General features: G+C 44.9%; 1 protein-coding gene across 4 annotated transcripts in view; it reads left to right on the forward strand.

The window, feature by feature from the left end:
* LOC143294738 (uncharacterized) overlaps positions 1–25421 on the forward strand; it is a 132264-nt gene that overhangs the window by 22480 nt on the left and 84363 nt on the right. For 3 of the 4 annotated variants that reach the window (XM_076606193.1, XM_076606196.1, XM_076606194.1), the window contains exons 1-2: positions 5961–6838; positions 9341–9447. In XM_076606193.1, coding sequence (XP_076462308.1) covers positions 6698–6838; positions 9341–9447 — 248 coding nt within the window. In that variant the 5' untranslated portion in view covers positions 5961–6697. Of the gene's footprint in view, positions 1–5960; positions 6839–9340; positions 9448–25421 lie in introns of those variants that run through there. The other variant, XM_076606195.1, reaches the window with a different exon arrangement.

Genomic DNA, 25421 nt, shown 5'->3' on the forward strand with positions numbered 1-25421 from the left:
CAGGCAGGCTTTCCATCGGCACGGCGTTCGTTATTGACAGGGGGGTGGGGGGGATGGAGGAGGGAGCGACAATGGTGACCGGCTGGTGAAGGACGAAAAAAAGAAAAAGAAAAGACTTCCAGGATAAAAATAAACGAACCGAAAAAATCGGTACTTTTTTTTTTGGGGGGGGGGGGGATGAGTTGGGGGCGAACACACACACGCACACACACACACAAACAAACACACACACACACACACACACACACACACACACACAGTGTTTAATGCCCAAAAAGTCATTCCCCGTGGAATGTTTTTTTCCGGGGGAAAAAAAGCAGTCTGGCTCTCCTCCTGTCCGGAACTGAACACTCATCTCAAGCAGGAAAGAAACGACACTGCGCTTTCTTCTTGACGAACACACATGGTCTTCTTCTTCTTCTTCTTCGTTCGCGGGCTGCAACTCCCACGTTCACTCGTTTGTACACAAGTGGGCTTTTTCGTGTATGACCGTTTTTTACCTCGCCATGTAGGCAGCCATACTCCGTTTTCCGCGTTATGCATGCTGGGTTATGTTCTATGTTCTTGTTTCCATAACTCACCGAACGCTGACATGGATTACAGGACTTTTAACATGCGTATTTGATATTCTGCTTGCGTATACACACACGAAGGGGGTTCAGGCACTAGCAGGTCTGCACATACGTTGACTTGGGAGATGGGAAAAATCTCCACCCTTTACCCACCATTACCTTTTCTTTCTTTGTGTTTTGTTTGCGTTCTCCTGCCTCCTTTCCTTTCTTTCTGTTTGCTCTCGTTCGTTTGCTTGTTTCGCTCTTTTAATGAAAAAGAATCATGACGTTCAATTTCTCTTTCCACCACGTGCTAATTCTCTTTACTTTGTTTCACTCTATTAATTTACTTTTTTTAGATTAATTTTGTTGAAATTCATGTATGGTCAGTTTCAAACTTCTACCTGTGAAGACACCACGTCACATATTTGGTGCGTGCATGCATCAGAACACGAACTTTGTAAGATTTTCTACTGGATTGTCCAGTTTATCTATAACTACGTTTTGATGTGACATGTGTCCACATGAAATACTGGATCAGGATCGCGCCTACAAAAGCTTAACAAATATCGTAACACAACGCAGTATGGAGCGGTCGGTTCCAGAGAAAACCAGAGAATTTCAGCAGCGGGGGTTATGAACTTTGTGCGCCAAGACGTAGGAGATGGAAATGCATTGAGTGGCGCTGTCGTGTGTTCCCAGCAGCAAGTAGTCCTTAACCGGGCTGGCTGAAAGGTTGTGTTTGATGAAAGAACAAAGGCCAACCAACACTACATGAGCAAAGGGTTTTTTGTTTTGTTTTGTTTTGTTGTTGTTGTTTTGTTTGTTTGTTGTTGTTTTTATTTCCAGTAAACATTCTATGCTCATCAGAACATGGTCCTTCTGTCAGAGCCAGTGACTGCCTGTTAGAGACATGAAAGATACGACCGGTCTTCGTTTGAATGAAAAAATAGATTTAAAGAAAAAGAAAAAAAGAAAGCAGTTGGAGGAAAGCCACCTATCTGAGCGTTACCAATTGTTCTCCTTAAGTGAGGTTCCTGATCCGTGCTGTCTGAACGGCTTATTATTGATTCCGTCCGGGTTTTCTCTTTTCGTTTTAGGTATTGTTTCAGCAGACTAAACAAAGTAGATAGGCTCGGCATGGGGAACAGTGTCCTTCCTTTGTTCTCTTCAAGTGTTCTCTTTCATTGTTCTCGTTCTTTCTGTCTTTGTTTAGTTTCCTTCTGGATTCCTTGGCCGCACGTTGTTCAGATTAATCGATACGCTTCACAAGGAGGAGAGTCTTCATTTAGTGCTCGCTTTCCTTCCCTCTTGTCTTTGGCCTTCTTTCTTTCTTCCTTTCTTTCTTCCTTCCTTTCTTTCTTCCTTTCTTTCTTCCTTTCTTCCTTCCTTTCTTTCTTCCTTCCTTTCTTCCTTCCTTCCTTTCTTCCTTCCTTTCTTTCTTCCTTCCTTTCTTTTCTTTCTTCCTCTCTTTCTTCCTTCCTTCCTTCCTTTCTTTCTTTCTTCCTTCCTTCCTTCCTTCCTGTCTTTCTTCCTTCCTTCCTTCCTTTCTTTCTTCCTTCCTTCCTTTCTTCCTGTCTTCCTTCCTTCCTTTCTTCCTTCCTTCCTTCCTTTCTTCCTTTCTTTCTTCCTTCCTTCCTTCCTTCCTTCCTTTCTTCCTTCCTTCCTTTCTTTCTTTCTTCCTTCCTTTCTTCCTTCCTTTCTTTCTTTCTTTTTTCCTTTCTTTCTTTCTTCCAACTTGGTATCTTCCTTCTGCCTACCCTAATTTCTTTTTTTTTTTGTTCTTTCTTCCATTTTCTCAGTTAGTTTCATTTTGTATATTTCTATATGTCCGCATTTCATTCTCTCTCTCTCTCTCTCTCTGTCTCTCTCTTTCTCTCTCTCTCTTTCTTTCTCTCCTCGCTCTCTCCCTCTCCTTCTCTCATAGTCATAGACTTTTGTTGGTTGTTTATCGCTTTACAGGAAAACAAAGTGTTGGTAAACACACACACACACACACACACACACACACACACACACACACAGAGGAAACAACAACAAGAAAATACCAAGGAGTGAGCCTGAACTTTCACCGACACGGACACTCGGCGCGTGGCAGGCTCCATACACTGGCCGATAGTGCAGTGGTTGCCGCTAGGGACACGGAGCAATGGTGCCCAGCTCGTGATTATCGGCACGGGCCTGTGACTTTCCGGCCCCACCACATCGATCTGCTTTCATTCAGCGCTTCGGCGTCTGTAGATATTTGGAGCCACGATTTAATTTATATATATATATGGTGTTGGTTTGCCGTGTGGGTGGTGTGTGTGTGTGTGTGTGTGTGTGTGTGTGTGTGTGTGTGTGTGTGTGTTCGTGCGTGCGTGAGTGCGCGTGCGTGTGTGTGTGTGTGTGTGTGTGCGCGCGCTCGCCTGCGTGAGTTCGCGTGTGACTTGATAGGCCAGCAGAATAGTAAGTGTGCTTGCACACACACGTGTGTCTGTGTGTGTGTGTTTGTGTGTGTGTGTGTGTGTGTGTGTGTGTGTGTGTGTGTGTGTACGCGTGCTTGCGTGCATGTTTGCGTATTTGTATGTGTGTTGTCTAGGTAGACCGGCAGTATTGTGTTGTTTTTATCTTATTTTGTTAGCGTATCCCTTGGAGATTTTGTCCCTTCCCCCCCCCCTCCCCGCCACACACACACACACACACACACGCACACACACACACACACACACACACACATACACACACACACGCGCGCGCGCACACACGCACGCACACACACACACACACACACACACACACACACACACACACACACACACACACACCCCAATAAAGACAGGTATTGGGGTTGGCCTGCGCCAGGAACGACGGTAGGTCAACGAACGATAGATGAAATGGAAGTGGTGGTGGAGGTGGTGCGGGGTGATGATGGTGGTGCGGGGTGATGATGATGGTGGTGGTGGAGGTGGTGCGGGGTGATGGTGGTGGTGATGATGATGGTGGTGATGGAAGAGGGATACAGAACGGAGAGAAATGAAATCCGGGGAAATGACCCAACGCTGTGAGGAATTGCTTGATCGTATGGAATTCAAAGAGAAGGAACGAACAACATGGAAAAAAGCGTGATAGAGAGAGAGAGAGAGAGAGTGTGTGTGTGTGTGTGTGTGCGTGTGTGTGCTTTTCCACATCCGCCAACATTTCTAACCTCAGCTCCTCCTCCTCCTACCTTTCTTTGTACCTTGAAATCAATTCGATCTTTCTCCCCCCCCCACCCCCCACGCCCCCCCCCCCCCCCCCCCCCCCCCCCCGCCGCCCCCACCCCCACCCCCACCCCCCTCTCGCCACCGGCTTTTCACCAGTTCCTTAATTGTTGTTGTTTTTTTTTTTTCTTTTCTTTTCTTTTCTTTTTTCTCCCTTTTTTTTCTTTTGTTTCGTTTTGTATTGATTTTGTCTTTTGCATTTCTTTTCTCTGCTTCCCATTCCTGTTCCTTCTTTCTTACTCTTTCAACTTGGCTTTCAGTTCAGGTCTGTCAGTTCTGTGTCGTGTCAGATTAAGTAAAGTTGTACGGAAAGGAACACAAAGAAAAGCAATTAGAGAAATTAAAGAAAAAGAGTAAAGATAAAAGCCAACAAAGAAGGAAACGAACAAACAAAAGCTGGGGAGAAATTTACAATACTATCTCTTTTACGCTCTGACTAAGAAGAACAACAAGACCAAGAAAAACCACAGCAACAACAAACAGCAACAACAGCTACAGCAACAGCAACAACCACAGCAACAACAACAATATCAGCAACAAACAACAGCAACAAACAACAACAGCAACAAACAAACAGCAACAACAAACAAACAACAGCAACAAACAAACAACAACAACAACAACAGCAAACAACAACAGCAACAAACAAACAACAACAGCGACAGCAACAAACAAACAGCAAAGGCAACAGCAACAGCAGCAACAAACAAACAACAACAGCGACAGCAACAAACAAACAGCAAAGGCAACAGCAACAGCAGCAACAAACAAACAACAACAGCGACAGCAACAAACAAACAGCAAAGGCAACAGCAACAACAGCAACAAACAAACAACAACAGCGACAGCAACAAACAAACAGCAAAGGCAACAGCAACAGCAGCAAACAACAGTAACAAACAACAACAACAGCAGCAAACAACAACAGCAGCAGTCAACAACAGCAAGAACAACAGCAACAACAACAACAACAACAGCAACAACAACAACAACATTAACAAACAACAACAGCAACAAACAGACAGCAACAGCAACAAACAGCAACAAACAACAACAGCAAGAAGAAGAACAACAACAGCAGCAACAACAACAGTAACAAACAACAGCAGCAACAACAACAGCAACAACAAGAACAACAACAACAGCAACAGACAATAGCAACAACAACAACAACATTAACAAACAGCAACAAACAAACAACAACAGCAACAGTAACAACAACAACAACAAACAACAGCAGCAGCAACAACAACAACCGCAACAACAACAACAGACAACAGCAACAACAACAACAGCAACAAACAAACAACAACAGCAACAGTAACAAACAACAGCAACAACAACAAACAACAGCAACAAACAAACAACAACAGCAACAAACAAACAACAACAAACAAACAACAACAACAGCAACAACAACAACAACAACAAACAACAGCAACAACAACAACAGCAACAACAACAACAGCAACAAACAAACAACAACAACAACAGCAACAAACAAACAACAACAAACAAACAACAACAGCAACAGTAACAAGCAATGAACAAGGAAGGAAAGAGGTGGTGCTGCACTGTGGCAATGCAGACCACACAATACAATTCATTACAATACGATGCAAAACAACACAATACAAAAGAATGCATTGCAGTGCAACACAATGCAATACATTACAATCCAGTACAAAAAAACGCAATAAGCGCTTTGATTTGTTTCTGCACAAGATTCAGCGCTATATAAATACCATTATTATTATTATTATAAAATATAATACAACAAAACACAACTGAATACAACACAATACATGACAATACAATACAATACAAGGCAACACATCACAAAGGAAAGTGCAACAACAACAACGTTAACAACGGCAACAACAACAACAATTAAACTGATGACCAGAAACAACGAAAACTTGACGCATTCTGTACCCAATGCCAACACACACCCTAAACCGCTCCCATGTGTAAAGTGTAGCGTCTCTCCCTTTCCGCGATCACCGTGTTTTGTGGACACGTCGCCATGGGAACCCGGTACAGCGCGCCTCCCCCCACCACCCCACCCCACTGACACCGGGTGCGGCAGCGAGTTGGGGTGGACACGGCAGTAAACAGGAGACGAACCCCAGTCTATTAGTCAGGACTTTAGTTCCAGTCACGCCAGTTCACAACCCCCCTGGCCTCTTTCGTTCATCGCACCGTGAAAACCATGATTACTCCAGACGCAACGTTTTCACGTGTGGTTCACATTTCGTGACGGTGACAGCGTGCAAATATGGGTGTGTGGCCATGCGTACTTCACTTCGACTTCTCCGTGTTTTGAGAAGGGAAAAAAAGTTGACGGTGGAAGTTGTTATGACGAAAACTATTTGCACAACCGGCTGAACGTCATCTTTTTCCGTGTCGCCCATTTGTAGGACAGGGTGTGTGTGTGTGCGTGTGTATGTGTGTGTTTCAGTTGGGATTTTGTTGGTGGTCGACCGCAGCAGACTTACTGTGGTGACTTCGTTGGTACAGATTGAACGGTGTACTTTTTCTCCCCGTTACAGTACATTTACAGAATTTTTGGATCATTTGTTTCGAGGTATGTCTTCAATGCCAAATTTCTGTGCTGTAGAACTTGACCGCGACTGAGATACCTACAGTTTTCTTTCTTGTTTTGTGGGAACAGAATTTACTGCAGAAGGAATTTTCTGCTTGGAAAAGAATCTAGCTGTGTAGGACTTGGCTACGGTAGAGATACCTATATTTCTTTCTTGTTTCGTGCGAATTTTACTGGAGAAGGAATTGTCTGCTTGGAGAAAAAAAGATCTGCTGTGTGGATATTGCGGAAAGTGAGCGGCTAGGATTTGTGAAACACGGCGGTTGTGTTGGCGGCTGTAGGGTGGTGACGCTGTGATCATGTCACGGTTCGTGTTCAGTGGAGACTCGGGTTCCAGTCTGTGGGACCCTTCCAAAGGCAGTGTGAACGGGGTGGCACTGAACCATGGCCACGACTCGGGTACAGTACGTCGTGGGGACACGCTCGTCACACCTGACCAGGTAGTTTGTTTAGATATATATACATTATATACGTTCTGCTCTGTTTCGCTGGGTCCGCAGACAGCTGATAGTCATTGTTGGTGTCTGTGGCTGGGGTTGGCTATCTGTCTGGATTTATCGGTAGAGTGGGCGAGTTGGCAGTCCAAATGTTGTGAGTTCGAATCATACATGACAACAAACACTAGACATGAAAAAAGGCTTTTTCGCTGCCCCGTCTTAACGTGGTAATGTTCTGGTGCTGTTATTGTGCAGTGTTAGAGAGGCCCCCCCCCCCCACACACACACACACACACACACCTCCCCCTCTCATCAGTTGGTTATCCCACTCAGCCATATAATCCGAGGTGGGTGCCAGACTGTTACTAACTTAAGGGGGTACCTTTGGTTCATACAGTATTTTATTTCAACATGTCACAGTACAGATACAAGGAATACGACCGGACGACTAGAAAGTCTTTCATGAAGTCCTGTTTTAATGTGCATATATTTCAGGAAGGTGGCAGAATGGGTCAGACTCTCAGCTGCCGACACAGTGTCCGTGAGGGTGTGGGTGGTGGCACAGTGGTTAAGACGTTATCTGCCGACACAGTGTCCGTGAGGGTGTGGGTGGTGGCAGAATGGGTCAGACTCTCAGCTGCCAACACAGTGTCCGTGAGGGTGTGGGTTCGATTCCCGCTCTCGCCCTTTCTCCCAAGTTTGATGGAAAATCAAACTGAGCGTCTGGTCTTTCTAATGAGGCGATACACCGAGGTCCCGTATGCAACAAGCACATTGCGCACTGAAAAAGAACCCATGGCAACAAAAGTGTTGTCCTCTGGCAAAATTCTTTATAAGAAATCCATTCTGATAGGTGCACAGATACACATGCATGCACTCCATGCCTGACTGAGCGCGTTGGGTTATGCTGCTGGTCAGGCATCTGCCTAGCAGATGCGGTGTAGCGTGTGGTATGGAATTGCCCGAACGCAGTAACACCTCCTCCAGAAACTGAAACCGGAATGAATGTACATGCTGACAAACCTCAGAACAGTGCCGGATGTCACTGCAGGCAGAACTTGACACGTTGCAGCATGACAAGAAGCCTTCTTCCTTCATGGGCTGCGACTCCCACATTCATCGTATGTACACGAGTGGGCTTTTACGTGTATGACCGTTTTTACCCCCGCCATGTAGGCAGCCATACTCCGTTTTCGGGGGGTTGAATGCTGGGTGTGATCTTGTTTTCATAATCCACCGAATACTGACGTGGATTACAGGGTCTTTAACGTGCGTATTTGTAATTTAGAAACATGTCCTTCATTTTAGACTGAGCGCTTTCTGCTATCTGTTTTAACACATGAAAAATAACACACACACACACACACACACACACACACACACACACACACACACACACGAGATCCGGATTAAGATACTGTATTCAATGAAGGCCTCAGCCCCAATGAAGGAGAGGCTTCAACAGGGTTTGGTAATTAAGATTTCCAACCAGATACCACGTGACAACAGGTCTTTGCAGAATCCGCGACACAGGAAGGTCTCTAATGGCTGAAGCGCGCTTTGTTCAAACACAGTGTCGAATTACTAACAGTGTTTTCGGTATTGGATGCCTGCCATCATTCAGAACAACGATGGCTGTGTGTAACACGAGAAAGACAGAAAGAGAGAGAGAGAGAGTTTGTGTGTATGTGTGTGTGTGTGTGCGTGTGAGAGAGAGAGGGAGAGAGGGAAGGAGAGTTTATGTGTTTGATTTTGCCACTTACACTTAGACATTTTATTGTCAGTACCTGCAAGGGCCCATTGATAAGGAGAGTGAGAGAGAGAGAGAGTGTGTGTGTGTGTGTGTGTGTGTGTGTGTGGTGGTGGTGGGGGATATGTTTATGTGTGTGTGTGTGTGACCTGGCCACTTACACTTGAACAATTTATCGTCATTACCTGCACGGACCTGTTGATAAGAAGGGTGTGACAAAGGCAATTTCGTTGTCGTCACAAGTACAGTATAACACCCTCTGATCTGCTTATTCCAGCAGTACAAAAACCCTTCCTCTAAATGCCGCACTAGAGAGAGAGAGAGAGGGGGGGGGGAGTAGGCATGAGGTCGGGAGGGGTGTGGACTGGTAGAGTGGAGGTGGGGATGGGGGAGAGAGAGGGGGGTTGGGGTGGTTGCGGAGGGAAAGTGGTGAAAGAGGAAGTTAAGGGGGTGGAGATGGTGGTGGTGGTGGTGTGTTCTATCTTTCTGTCTCTCTGTCGCTGTCTCTGAATGTCTTTCTCTCTCTCTCTCTCTCTCTCTTTCTGTGTGTGTATGTGTGCGCGCGTGTGTGTGTGTGTGTGTGTGTCTCGCATGTGTATGTATGTGTGTACGTACGTGCATATGCATGTTTGCGTGTATATCTTTTTGTGCCGGTTCTTCTTGAAGACTCCGTTACACTGTGTATGGGTGTTGGCAACCGTTCACTAGTCAGTCACAGCCTACCTTTCGTTATTTTGTTTTTTCTTTTTCTCCAGCTTTGCGACCTGCACGTCTACAAAGTGCCGTTGGATCTATGGCGTGCGCCACTCAACAACATGCTGAACCAGTCCGTCACCGAAACAGTGTCCCTGGGCATCATCAGGTGAGTGTGTGTGTGTGTGTGTGTGTGTGTGTGTGGCTTGTCTTGGTTTGTTTTGTTGTATATCTGTGTTCTTTGTCTTTTTTTTGGTGCCAGGATGTCTGTCTTGAATTGTCTTTTTGCACGTTTACTTTTCAATGTTTGTCAGAAAAGAAAAGAAAAGAAAAAAAAATATATATATATATATATCTGTGTGTGTGTGTGTGTGTGTGTGTGTGTGACAAGACGTGTTTATTTCAGGGAATCCCATGGTGGTACATGAAAGTATTACACATTTCATGTAACAATACCAAACATGAAACACACACCAAATGTTGACAGCATGCCCACAATTAGTTACAATGGCAATACCAACTGATCGGTGAAGACATACATTTGGAGGAAGTGGGTTTGAGCAGGAGAGGGAACAACGCTCTTTTACGGGGCTTTTGTGCAGGTTGGCTTTGAGTGCTTGGTGCTGCACTCAGCAACAGTAATGTGCAACTTAAGAGGTTTGTGTGTGTGTGTGTGTGTGTGTGTGAGTGTGTGTGTGTGTGTGTGTGTGTGTGTGTGTGTGTGTGTGAGTGTGTGTGTGTGTGTGTGTGTGTGTGTGTGTGTGTGTGTGTGTGTCCGTGACAGATAGAGAGAGAGAGAGAGAGAGAGAGGAGAAAGAGAGGTTGTATTGAACCTGTATCTTCAAGCAGCGATATGAACTGCACAGAACCGGATTATTGGTTGAATGAATGGTGTTTAATCAACGATAATTGATATTTTTGTGCACCACAAAACAAATCTATAACTGTAAACATGTATTATCAGACTGAATCATGTTGCGCTGACAGTGTAGTGTCCGAACATTGTGTGATTTACCTGAAGTGGTAACGTTTGAGTCTTGGGAACAGTACATTTGACAGGATGTATACTGTATAGCCACTTTTATCTGCTATTATCAGGATATTGGTATACATGTCTTTTCGAACACTTGGAACACATTTAAACGGCTTGGTGTCCTTGGTTATTACTTCATTTATGCTTGTTGATTACGCCAATATCTGCCTGGATTAGAAACACACGTGATTCGAACTGCTTGGGACTGCGTACATTAGAAACGAGGTTTGATTTACATCGTCTGCGTTAGAAACGTGGGTGGTTGTACCCAGTAATGCTACGTTCACACTAGGCTGTAACCACGATCTAACCAAATGGTTACATCGCTCTCTAACTCACTGGAACCACGAATTTTTGGTTGCAGTGGGTTCCCATCGGTTAGACGATTTTTCGGGAAGACCCGATTTTTGGTTAGATAGGTGGTTAGATGGCCCCCCAAAATATGACTGGGAGATAAAAAATTTTCGAGGTTACATCGCCCGGTCAAGTTATAAACGGTTACAAAGGCATTCACACTAGTCCCCGTCGGTTCCAGTGAGTTAGAGCAGAAAATAGAGGAGGAGCCGAGTTTGAAAAAAACTCCGACGTCAAAACAAAATAGCATGCCTTGCACGTACGCTGCGTGCGGTATGCAAATTGTCTGGCCCGACACATCTAACCGACTGCAAGTGATTGCAACCTTCTTTGCATGGTTGGGGTCAGTTATAGTGAGTTACATCGACGCGTGTTGTAACTTGATCAGTTACAGTGTGAATGTATTTAAGCTGGCTGACTGTCATTTTTTTCGTTCTTCTTGCTGCGTCTACACGAATCCACGATTCATAATGACAGGTCAAGATGGAATGAAGAGACCCCCCTGAAACAAGGGGGTTTTATACTTTCAAAGGGAGTTACAAGGGAGTTACAAGACCCAAGTTCCAACAGGTTGCAGCAGGTCACAGCAGGCTGGTGGAGATGCACAACCTCAAGACCCCCCACCTCATGGAAACCCACGGGAACCACAGAAAACAAAAGTATACCCCAATCTGTACATGACACCTCAGCCACAGCACCCCTGTAACTTGGCTTGTAACTTGTTCAAGTTAGAACGAAGTTACAACGGTAGTTAGATGCCACCAGTCTAACTTCAGCGCAAAACAAAACCATGCCAGCTTGCGAGAACTGCTGCTCTCAGTCAAAAAACGCGCGGGAAAAGGGGCGGAGCCTAATAGTTAGACAGTGGTTAGACGCTTTCCGTTCACACATGCTGTATGAAAAATCTAGAGTTTGTCTCATGGTAGTTACATCCCTCAACGTAACCATTTGGTTAGATCGTGGTTACAGCCTAGTGTGAACGTACCCTAAACAATGTTTTGACAACCAGACTGGCGGAATATACAAGCTTTCCGAACTGTGTAAAAGGCGGTTTGGGAAATTCTGTTAACAACTCGGCTGTACAACAGACTCCAATTGTTTTGGGGTTTTTTTTTTATGTCCTGTGTTTTCGACACAGCAACACTGACAGGCAGAGCAATGAGATCTTTCGGGCGTGTGGCAGGGAAGAGGCCCATATGAATAAAGCATCGTGAGCCACAAATAACGTTTGAAATTTCCCCTCCCCCTCCTTCCCCCTTCCCCATGCCTTTGCCATCCCGCATGTTTGTGTTGCTTCAACAATTCATGTTTAATGATGGCACGAGGAGAAAGACTCCCGGCAGTGGCTGTGTGGCCCGCAGACAGGAGACGAGGGATTGAAGTTCCAGCCTGAAGAATGGTGACAGGTTGTGAATGGTGGGTGACTGATGACTGGAGGACCCGTCACGACGTGTGGCGGTGTGCACGTGCTGCAGTCACCGGAGCAGCAAAAGCCGACGCGATCCTGTGACGGAACAGGAAGACAGTGCTGACTCTGCGCTCACGCTTCGTTGCCGCGACAGAATGATGACTGTCTGGCAGAGTGCAAACGCTACATTTGGTAGAACAGCCAGATCTGTCATGATTGTGTGACGGTGTGCACACGTTTTATTGGTGGAACAGCCAGATCTGTCATGATTGTGTGACGGTGTGCACACGTTTTATTGGTGGAACAGCCAGATCTGTCATGATTGTGTGACGGTGTGCACACGTTTTATTGGTGGAACAGCCAGATCTGTCATGATTGTGTGACGGTGTGCACACGTTTTATTGGTGGAACAGCCAGATCTGTCATGATTGTGTGACGGTGTGCACACGTTTTATTGGTGGAACAGCCAGACCTGTCATGATCGAGTGACAGCGTGGACACGTTTTATTGGTGGAACAACAAGATCTGTCATGATTGTGTGACGGTGTGCACACGTTTTATTGGTAGAACAGCCAGATCTGTCATGATTGTGTGACGGTGTGCACACGTTTAATTGGTAGAACAGCAAGATCTGTCATGATTGTGTGACGGTGTGCACACGTTTTATTCGTGGAACAGCAAGATCTGTCATGATTGTGTGACGGTGTGCACACGTTTTATTGGTGGAACAGCCAGATCTGTCATGATTGTGTGACGATGTGCACACGTTTTATTGGTGGAACAGCAAGATCTGTCATGATTGTGTGACGGTGCGCACACGTTTTATTGGTGGAACAGCAAGATCTGTCATGATTGTGTGACGGTGCGCACACGTTTTATTGGTGGAAGAGCCAGACCTGTCATGATTGTGTGACGGTGCGCACACGTTTTATTGGTGGAACAGCCAGACCTGTCATGATTGTGTGACGGTGCGCACACGTTTTATTGGTGGAACAGCCAGACCTGTCATGATTGTGTGACAGTGTGGACACGTTTCATATTTGGAACAGCAGGATCTGTTATGATAGTGTTAAAGTACACACGCATTGTTGGTGGAACAGCAAGCTCTGTCATGATTGTGTGACGGTACACACCCGTTTTACTGGTGGAACAGCCAGGTCTGTCATGATTGTGTGACAGTGGGGACATGTTTCTTTGATGGAACAGCAAACTATGTCATGACAGTGTACTTGGCTTTGTGCGTGATTCCTTGTTGGAACTGCAAGATTTGACATGATGGTGTGCACAGAATGCACACGTTTCATTGGTGGAACAGCAAGATCTGTCATGACAATGTGACGCTTCATTTGGTGGAACACCGACATCTGTCATGACAATGTGACGCTTCATTTGGTGGAACACCTACATCTGTCATGACAATGTGACGCTTCATTTGGTGGAACACCGGGATCTGTCATGACAATGTGACGCTTCATTTGGTGGAACACCGGGATCTGTCATGACAATGTGACGCTTCATTTGGTGGAACACTGGGATCTGTCATGGTAGTGCGGCACGTGAAGCAAGAACATGCATCATTGATTGAAGCCGTTGTTTTCACAGCGATGCATTGGCTGTGGCCGCAGTGCTGTGACTGGAGGCGTTGCCAGGAGTGTTGGTTTGTTGAACTGATGGGTCGCGTTGTGTGGGTCTATGAGTACACCCTGGGGGACTCCATGTGTGATCCCCAACATCACTGTAGACACCGACTGTAGAGCGTTTTGGTGTTCTCGCCCAGGCTGAATGAATGATACAGATGGATGGATGATACAGATGTATGGATGAATGATACAGATGGATGAATGATACAGATGGATGAATGAATGATACAGATGGATGAATGAATGATACAGATGGTTGAATGATACAGATGGATGGATGAATGAGACAGATGGCTGGATGAATGATACAGATGGATGAATGAATGAATGATCCAGAATGAGACAGATGGATGGATGAATGAGACAGATGGATGGATGAATGAGACAGATGGATGAATGAATGAGACAGATGGATGAATGAATGATACAGATGGATGAATGATACAGATGGATGGATGAATGATACAGATGAATGGATGATACAGATGGATGGATGAATGATACAGATGGATGAATGATACAGATGGATGGATGAATGATACAGATGGATGGATGAATGATACAGATGGATGGACATGAATGATACAGATGGATGAATGATACAGATGGATGAATGAATGATACAGATGGATGGATGAATCTTACAGATGGATGGATGATACAGATGGATGAATGAATGATACAGGTGGATGAATGATACAGATGGATGGATGAATGATACAGATGGATGAATGATACAGATGGATGAATGAATTATACAGATGGATGGACATGAATGATACAGATGGATGAATGATACAGATGGATGAATGAATGATACAGATGGATGGATGAATCTTACAGATGGATGAATGATACAGATGGATGAATGAACGATACAGATGAATGAATGAACGATACAGATGAATGAATGAATGATACAGATGGATGGATGAATGATACAGATGAATGAATGATACAGATTGATGAATGAATCTTACAGATGGATGAATGATACAGATGGATGAATAATACAGATGGATGGATGAATGATACAGATGGCTGGATGAATGATACAGATGGATGGATGATACAGATGGATGGATGAATCTGACAGATGGGTGAATCTGACAGATGGATGGATGAATGAAACAGATGGATGAATGAATTATACAGATGGATGAATGAATGATACAGATTGATGAATGAACGATGCAGATGGATGAATGATACAGATGGATGGATGAATGATACAGATGAATGAATGATACAGATTGATGAATGAATCTTACAGATGGATGAATGAATTATACAGATGGATGAATGAATTATACAGATGGATGAATGATACAGATGGATGAATGAATGATACAGATGGATGGATGGATGAAAGAGATGGATGAATGAATGATACAGATGGATGAATAATACAGAAGGATGAGTGAACGATACAGATGAATGAATGAATGATACAGATGGATGGATGGATGATACAGATGGATGAATGATACAGATGGATGAATGAAAGATACAGATTGATGAATGAATCTTACAGATGAATGAATGATACAGATGGATGGATGAATGATACAGATGGATGGATGAATGAATGATACAGATGGTTGGATGAATGATACAGGTGGATGAATGATGCAGATGGATGGATGAATGATACAGATGGATGAATGATACAGGTGGATGGATGGATGATACAGATGGATGGATGAATGATACAGGTGGATGGATGGATGATACAGATGGATGAATGATACAGGTGGATGGATGGATGATACAGGTGGATGAATGATACAGGTGGATGAATGATACAGATGGATGGATGATACAGATGGATGGATGAATGATACAGGTGGATGAATGATACAGGTGGATGAATGATACAGATGGATGGATGATACAGATGGATGGATGGATGATACAGGTGGATGAATGATACAGGTGGATGAATGATACAGGTGGATGAATGATACAGATGGATAAATGAATGATACAGGTGGATGAATGATACAGGTGGATGAATGATACAGGTGGATGGATGATACAGGTGGATGAATGATACATATGGATAAATGAATGATACAGGTGGATGAATGATACAGATGGATGGATGATACAGATGGATGGATGATACAGGTGGATGGATGATACAGGTGGATGGATGATACAGGTGGATGAATGATACAGATGGATGGATGATACAGATGGATGGATGATACAGATGGATAAATGAATGATACAGGTGGATGGATGATACAGGTGGATGGATGATACAGATGGATAAATGAATGATACAGGTGGATGAATGATACAGATGGATGGATGATACAGATGGATAAATGAATGATACAGGTGGATGAATGATACAGGTGGATGGATGATACAGATGGATGGATGATACAGATGGATGGATGGATGATACAGGTGGATGAATGATACAGGTGGATGAATGATACAGATGGATGGATGATACAGATGGATGGATGATACAGATGGATAAATGAATGATACAGGTGGATGAATGATACAGGTGGATGAATGATACAGGTGGATGGATGGATGATACAGATGGATGGATGATACAGATGGATGAATGATACAGATGGATGGATGGATGATACAGATGGATGAATGATACAGATGGATGGATGATACAGATTGATGGATGGATGATACAGATGGATGAATGACACATGTGGATGGATGATACAGATGGATGAATGATACAGACGGATGAATGAATGATACAGATGGATGAATGATACAGATGGATGGATGAATGATACAGATAGATGGATGAATGATACAGATGTATGAATGAGACAGATGTATGAATGATACAGATGGATGGATGATACAGATGGATGGATGATATAGATGGATGGATGGATGATACAGATGGATGAATGATACAGATGGATGAATGAATGATACAGATGGATGGATGAATGAATAATCAAATACGATGCTCACAAAATCCTTACAAAAATTGCTGATCTGCGGAACAAGGCATGATTTCGTTTCATCTAACAAAGCGAGATTTGACGATTGAAAACAAAATTTCACGACGAAAACTAAGCGCTGTGCTTGGCAAAACACGGTTTATGTATGTAATGCTCATGAAGTACGTATGGAACAGCAGTAGAAGTCAGAGAAATATTATATTTCCGTCACGCAATCCACTTATGATGACATAAACAATATTAAGAACAATTATAATTAAGATAACTGGAAGAAAACCAAATCCTACCATATCTTTTTTTTTTCTTTCTATTTCTTAAATTTCGCCGAATCCAAGCAAATTCTAGTTTCTTCCCAAGTCTTGTATGAATTTTATATTCTTCATGTCAGTTGTTTCTGTTTGTGTGCCAGATGTCTTGGAAGTTGTCATCGTCTGCTCTGAAATGCGCCGTGGTGATGAGGAATAGAGCACCCGATTCTATCCACAAAGGGGTACTTGCACCCTTCTGCCTGCTTCTACTTTGGAAGAGAGAGAGGGGGGGGAGAGAGGGGGGGGGAGGGGGTAGTGGAAAGGGAGATGGCAGTGGTATAATTACATTTTGTTCACATTCAGCCTGCTGGGCACAAAGGCGAGAGAGAGAGAGGGGGGGAGAGAGAGAGGGGGGTGGGGGGGGGGGGGTGGAGGGCAATCAGACTCGAACTCAAGACAGATATTTATTCAGAAAGGCCATTGCCCCCAGTTTGAAGATTGCCACCAACCGAACACTCTTGCACATCCTTTGTCTATTCATGTACTCTGTCAGTGTTCCAAAACGTGTAAATGATTTACGATTAATAATCGCTATTTTTAGCAAATTTTCGTCTGTTATTATTTTTAACTGACAAAAAACATTTTTAGTCTAACATTCGGATGACAAGTGAGATACTTTACATAATAATCCGATTCTCACATCAGTTTGTGCTGGACAGGTGGGATAAAATCATTTCATCCTCCATCGAAGATCGACACGGTGGACAGAGAGAGAGAGAGAGAGAGAGAGAGAGAGAATTTGAAATTAAAATCGAAATATTTTTCATTGTGCGAAAAGGAATAAGCACTTATCGGCCTGTTTTCATCCTACCCCATAAAGAAAATCTATAATTGTAGTCTGGGGAACACACACAAAAAGTGGAAAACAATAAATTCATACACACCGCAGAATGAGAGAGAGAGAGAGAGATCATCATCATGGTATGACAATGGAGTTGATCTCTAACGCCCATTGTGGTTGTACCTGGTCCATCCCCAGCTTCGTTGTTTCACGTCCTTTCCATTCAGATGACGTGAAAGGCAGGACTGTGAACGTCGTTGAAACGGGTACGACTGGCGAGAGAAGAGGAAATTGTTTTTCTCTGCGCAGCGGAGAATCGAGATAGTCGGGTAGGGAAATTGTTTTCTATGTGACTTTTGAGCGCAGCGGAGAATTGAGATAGCTGGGTAGGGAAATTGTTTTCTGTGTGACTTTTGAGCGCAGTGCATTGTTAAAATGATTGCACGGGAATTTTCCCCCGTGCCTATTGAGCGCGACGAAATATCGAGACAGTTGTTTTTCTCTCCTTTTATCTTACCGTGATCGATGATGCTGATGATAACAACCATGTCGTTTTGTTCACTAAGCAAAGGGGGTTCACTTTGGTTTCAAACTCGATATTGGGACTGTGTACTAAGATTCCAGACACTTGCAATGATGGCTAGGAACTTTGATTGGCACCAGCACCCTTGAAATAAAATGGCGCGTTATTTGTCTTTCTGAGTGGTCAGCCGGGCGGGCCGAACTGACAGTGACAGACCGCTGGTGGGGTTTGAACCACGCCGTCCTCGGAACGCTGGCTTGTGCGTGACGCTCACCAGCGAGGCACCTCGTGTAGCAGTAACTTGTCTGCTTTGATTCTGGCTTATTGCTCATCTGTGTGAATGTAAGAACGTGTGCCCTGGTCGTTCTGTCCATGTAGCGTTTGCTTTCTTGTTCAGGCAACACGACCAATGGTGGGCATGGGTTTATGGAACAGAAAGGCTAGCGGCAGTTCTGTCTGATGGAGCGAGGTGACGACGCTTTTGTCACCCTCAGGACCCCCACCGCCAGATCAATGTATTGAACCATTTCTTTTTGTAGATGTAATCTTTCTTTCCTTCTGTTTCCTTTTGTTGCCAGTCGTGACGGTGAGAGGCTGATGGAACAAACAGTTCATGGCTGGCATTGGCGTGTGTTCTGGGAGAGAGAAAGGGGACCCGACAGAAAGCATGACAAATGTGCAGGGCTGTAGTTAGCGTCACGGGAGGCCGGGAGTTCAAATCCTGCCGACGGGTTGAAAATTAGGTTGTTGGAATTATGGGCTCCCCCAGACATGTTCAGAAGCCAGAGCTGAGTGTTGTGTTAACAATAAACCAAGTTCAGTAACGTTTGCTCCTTTAGAACAAAGCCACATACCTTCAAACTAATGTTACTAAACGCCGCACATTAACTTGCATGCAGTCAAATGAAAGACGTGTACAGGTGTCAAACGAGGAAAGTTCCAAATGAAATCCAGTCCCCAGTCATGTTTTCCGCATACCTGGCAGCAGGAAAAGCAATTCGGGGATGAAACCACTTCGTGTCTTTCACTTTATTATATTCTAATGTATTCACAAGGTGCAAGGTGGCAGAATGGTTAGACGCTCATCTGCCAACACAGTGTCCGTGAGGGTCTGGGTTCGAACCCCGCTCTGGCCCTTTCTCATAAGTTTGACTGGAAAATCAAACTGAGCGTCTAGTCTTTCGAAAGACGATAAACCGAGGTCCCCTGTGCAACACGTACTTCGCGCAATGAAAAGGACCCCAGGGCAACAGAGGTGTTCTCCTCTGGCAAAATTCCGTAGGAGAAATCCACTGATTGGTACACAAATATATATACATATATATATATATATATATATATATATATATATATATATGTGTGTGTGTGTGTGTGGGTGTGTGTGTATGTGTGTGTGTGTGTGTGTGTGTGTGTGTGCACTCGAGGCCTGACTAAGCGCGGCCATGCTGCTTCCAGGCATCTGCCTGGCAATGTGTTGCAGCGTATGTGGATTTGTCCGAACGCAGTGACGCCTCGTGGAGACACAAACTCAATGCAGTTTTATTATTTCTTTGTTTTATTATTTCTTTGTTTTATTTTTTCTTTGTTTTATTTCATCTGCTTCATGGTGAAGTTCTACACAAAGCTGGGGAAGGCTTCGAGTCCTTGTCAGCGCGTTGGGTTTATGCAAAGGCCAGTCAACAACGTTTTTGTTTTAACAGCAGATGTGCTGCAATGTGGGTCGGTCCGCATGCTTGGCCACTTCCTGGAAACAAACAGAAACTAAAATTTCAACTCTTTCCGCAACTCCAGGATTAACCTTCCATTATTCTGTGCCATGAAGTCCCCGACTCCCCACTGGTGGAACACTCCAACAGGGAACAGCATCAGAAAGTGGGTTGACCTGATCGAGTTGTTTGTTCGGGAGACGCCATGTAAAAGTTTGGTTGTCGCTGGCTTGGCGTCGAAACCTGGAAAACTGCATGAACTAAGTTTTCCCAGCGTGCCAATTGTCGTGGCCAAGTGGTTAGCGTCGCGGGCTGACGGCTGGGAGGACGCGGGCTCGATTCCCACCAGATGTGGGGTTTTCGGCTTGCGGCCGGCTTCTACCCAGAGTTAAATGTGTTCAGGGCTTAAATGGGAATACTGGGACCACGCAATGGGGATAACCCTCTTCACGGATGATTCTTTGGGTATGTTGCTCAAATTTCCTTATCAACACTGCAGATGTCTGTGTCTCTCGGGCCTGGTTAACGCCGGGGATATCGTAATGAACGAAAGCGTACAACCTTGTCAAAGAGAGTCCTCAAAAAGTACAGCCTTGTGTAATCCTAAACTAAATGGGCTTCCATAGCAACACCGCCATCATCACCATCCTCCTCCTTCGTCTTAAAACAGCAACAACAAACAAACAAACCATCCAGTCCTTTGGCCTTTCGTGTCCTACTCTGATGTTAACCTCAGTTTCGATCCCCCTTCACTTCAGTACTTGGGGTGAGTCCTGTCAAGGTCACTGGTGTCAGCAGATTCATGGGGGACTGTCGTTGGAGGGATGTGGTGGTGGTCTCCACTCTGGGGGAGACGTACACTCAGTTCTGGCTCCGCGACTAAGCCATTATTGTCGTCAGTAGGAGGCTTAGTATGTGTGTCCTAAATACGTTAAATCAGAACAAGCACTACTGAACACCACCGAAGTGACTCGGCAGCAGTGCAGGGTCTCCTCTGGTTTGTGGCCTTGTGGCGACCTAACCTGGGTGGTTCCCTGTAGACCGCCGACGCTGGAACTGCGACAGTTGAAGCCGGGTGTGGCTGTGTATGGGGGACTCGCAATGAGCCGTGTGGAAGTAATGCCTCTAAATCGGTGCAGATGATAGAACTGATATAAGTTTTCCTAACGTTAATATTTTTTTCAAAGTTTGCACTCATTTCAAAAGACTAAGAAAACTTCTTCAAGAAAATTATCAACGCCTAGCGAACTCAGCGCTGCCAAGATCGTTTATTCAGCACAACCCAGCGCAGTTGGCAAAATTGGGTCTTGATGATATGAGAACCAATGCCCTTCGTTACAAACCATATCAGCTGTTTCAGATGAACGACGAGCAAAGTGTGATACCTTCCGCTCCTTAAAATAGAGCAAGAGTATTTCCCATCATGCAGCATTGTAAATTTTAGCTCAACGGAAATGGTTTCATGTGTTTGCCATGCGCTGTTTTAAGAGCAAGAGTGGCTGCAGTTGTGTAGTGTTTGCTGTCAAACGTTCTCGGCCTGGTTAAAATGTCATCAGATCTTTAGCATTTTCAAGGCTTGGGTGGTGATGGTGGTGGTGGTGGTGGTGGTGACTTTTCATGGACAGGCGGAGGAGATCCCTGTTGACGAAGGTCCAGGTCTTTCCATGAAGTTTTCAATGTACTTCACTCTGCTGATGCTTCTTCGTGTGTGGGCTGCGACTCCCACGTACTGGTGAACACGAGTGGGCTTTTAACCCTTTCACTGCCAAACTTGCATTTATGCAGCAGCTAGGTAGAGGACCCATGTCACTGAAGGGTGACCAGATCATGGTCTGTTATCCATGAACCTACTGCTCTTAATGTTCGGTGGTAGGATAGGCCATATTTTCTACCCATCACAGGGGGAGTCACCAGCTGTACTTAGAGACCATATTTACTGTGTTAAACGCACAAGGGAATTTTGCACTCTGAATTGACTGGCGGTGAAAGGGTTAACGTGACCGTTTTTATCCCCGCTATGTAGGCAGTTACACTCCGTTTTCGGGAAGAAATCAGACGCACTTTAAACGTTGTTTTCCTCTTATCTTTTTTTACATCACTTTTAATCTATCCATAATTCACTCCTTCATTCTGTATTGAATTTCTTTGTGTATTTGCCCCCTTTCCATGTGTTTGATGTGCCGGTAAGCTTGTTGGCTGCACTCGTTTGATGGGCTCTCCATTTCTTCCTGTTTACTTACGACAACCGCTGGTACTCCTTGTTCTGCACTGCTGTGAACCTCGCTTCCTCCGAGCTGCACGTGTCCTGTCCATTGTCCAGTGTTGACAGAACCTGGGGACAAACTTGAGCCAGGCCAGGCTGTTGTGTAAACCGTGTGTTGTGTTGGGGTATGGATTTCAGTAGAGAGAGAGGGGGGGGGGGGCGAGAGAGACAGAGAGAGAAGGAGACAGAGAGAAAGAGGATAAACAAATGAATGAACGAACGAACGAACGACCTTTCTTTTACTGAAGGATTGGAACCAGCATGCATATGCTTCTTTACATCCAGCCCTTAGGGCAAAGAGAAAATGAAATCGAAATATTCACGATAGTGACAAAAGGCTGTAGAAATACAAACACGACACTCAAATACGCTCAAATACATAATAAACATGTACATGTACATAATCATGATACTTGCATTCGTGACAAAAATGTATTCAAATATACAAGGGTGCAGTGCACACAGAGAAAGAGAGAGAAGGGGGGGGCGGGAGGGGGGGGGGAGGGAGAGAGAGAGAGGGGGGGAGACAGGGAGAGACAGAGAGAGAAGGGATCGAACAACACGCACCAGCTCTTCAAAAGAATCCCATCGATTGATGACAGTTGCTGATCGGAATATTCCAGAGTGGGAATGGACGATGATGATGTTTGCCGTTGTTGGGGGCAGGTCGGTGTGTGTCACGCCTGCAGCATCCGTTTTCCGTGATTGGATCCGTGGCTGACACATCCCCTCTGTGCTCCCCCTGTCCACACACACACACACACACACACACACACATTCTTTGTCTTTCTCTCCCAAGCTGCACCACTCGCTTTTTTTTCTTGCTTTTTTGCCTTCTCTCTCTCTCTCTCTCTCTCTCTCTCTCTCTCTCTCTCTCTGTCTGTCTGTCTCTCTCTTTCTCTTCCCCTCTCTCTATCACCTGAAATCCATATCCCAACCCAACACATCATCATCATCATCATCATCACTATCATCATCATCTCCTTCATCGTCATCATCATCATCATCATCATCATCATCTCTCTGTCTCTCTCTCTCTCATATTGCACTTTTATATAATTATATTTATATACGTTTTTGACATTGCGTAATGATTATGTACCTGTAAATGTTTACTGTGCATTTGAGTGTATTTGAATGTTATGTATGTATTTCTATAACCTTTTGATATCCTGTGAATATTTTTATTTCGTTTCTCTTTTCCTGACGGCTGTCTGTCTGTCTGTCTGTCTGTCTCTGTCTCTCTCTCTCTCTCTCTCTCTCTCTCTCTCTCTCTCTCTCTCTCTCTCTTTGACGGCAGCCTTGTAAATATTGACCTTTTTTATATGCTGTGCTAAAAAATAAACACAGTGGTGATAGGGAGAGTTGGGGTGTAGCACGTAGATATTGACACACTGTTCAATGTTGTTCTGAAAGTTCTTCATAATTCACCATGTGTCTCCAATACCTCTCATGTTGGTTTGTGTATTCAAGCCTGTTTGTGAATACATTGTTGCGTGTTCATCACTCCTGTTAATTCCAGCATTTTGTTTTTTTCATAGTCGTCGTTGTAAGCACAAGGGCTGTGTGTGTGTGTGTGTGTGTGTGTTGGTGTTGTTGTTGTTGTTTTGTGAGAGTGTGTGTGTGTGTGTGTGTGTGTTCTTTTTTGTTTTTTGTGTGGTTTTTTGTTTTTTTGTTGTTGTTTTTTGGCTGATGAAACGAAATCTGATTGATGTCTGTGGTCAGTATAGTTTGATGTCACGCGCTGTGTTTTTTAACACTCGTGTTTGCGAACTGGACGACTGGACACGGAAGTGAGGTGGAAATGTGTGAGAAGGGGTTCAGTTGATCAGACAGGTGTGCTGGGAGGGATGTGGTGATGTGTGAAAAGGGGTTCAGCTGATCAGTGTGATAGGAGGGAGGTGGAAATGTGTGAAAAATGGTTCAGCTGATCAGTGTGCTGGGAGGGAGGTGGTGATGTGTGAAAAGGGGTTCACCTGGTCAGTGTGATAGGAGGGAGGTGGAAATGTGTGAAAAGGGGTTCAGCTGATCAGTGTGCTGGGAGGGAGGTAGTGATGTGTGAAAAGGGGTTCACCTGGTCAGTGTGATAGGAGGGAGGTGGAAATGTGTGAGAAGGGGTTCAGCTGATCAGTGTGGTGTGAGGGAGGTAGTGATGTGTGAAAAGGGGTTAACCTGGTCAGTGTGATAGGAGGGAGGTGGAAATGTGTGAGAAGGGGTTCAGCTGATCAGTGTGGTGGGAGGGAGGTAGTGATGTGTGAAAAGGGGTTCACCTGGTCAGTGTGATAGGAGGGAGGTGGAAATGTGTGAGAAGGGGTTCAGCTGATCAGTGTGGTGGGAGGGAGGTTGAAATGTGTGAAAAGGGGTTCAGCTGATCAGTGTGGTGGGAGGGAGGTGGAAATGTGTGAGAAGGGGTTCAGCTGATCAGTGTTGTGGGAGGGAGGTGGAAATGTGTGAAAAGAGGTTCAGCTGATCAGTGTGATAGGAGGGAGGTGGTGATGTGTGAAAAGGGGTTCAGCTGATCAGTGTGATAGGAGGGAGGTGGAAATGTGTGAAAAGGCGTTCAGCTGATCAGTGTGATAGGAGGGAGGTGGAAATGTGTGAAAATGGTTCAGTTGATCAGACAGGTGTGCTGGGAGGGAGGTGGTGATGTGTGAAAAGGGGTTCAGCTGATCAGTGTGCTGGGAGGGAGGTGGAAATGTGTGAAAAGGGGTTCAGCTGATCAGTGTGCTGGGAGGGAGGTGGTGATGTGTGAAAAGGGGTTCAGCTGGTCAGTGTGATAGGAGGGAGGTGGTGATGTGTGAAAAGGGGTTCAGCTGATCAGTGTGGTGGGAGGGAGGTAGAAATGTGTGAAAAGGGGTTCACCTGGTCAGTGTGATAGGAGGGAGGTGGAAATGTGTGAGAAGGGGTTCAGCTGATCAGTGTGGTGGGAGGGAGGTGGAAATGTGTGAAAAGGGGTTCAGCTGATCAGTGTGATAGGAGGGAGGTGGAAATGTGTGAAAAGGGGTTCAGCTGATCAGTGTGATAGGAGGGAGGTGGAAATGTGTGTAAAGGGGTTCAGCTGATCAGTGTGGTGGGAGGGAGGTGGAGAAGACAAGAGTTGAAGCTGGCATGAGTTGAGGGTCGTACGTCCTCATTCCACTCGGGGTTTGGGGGAAGGGGAGACGCATCAC

Source organism: Babylonia areolata, chromosome 20 (genome assembly GCF_041734735.1).
Source record: "Babylonia areolata isolate BAREFJ2019XMU chromosome 20, ASM4173473v1, whole genome shotgun sequence".
Taxonomy (NCBI): domain Eukaryota; kingdom Metazoa; phylum Mollusca; class Gastropoda; order Neogastropoda; family Buccinidae; genus Babylonia; species Babylonia areolata.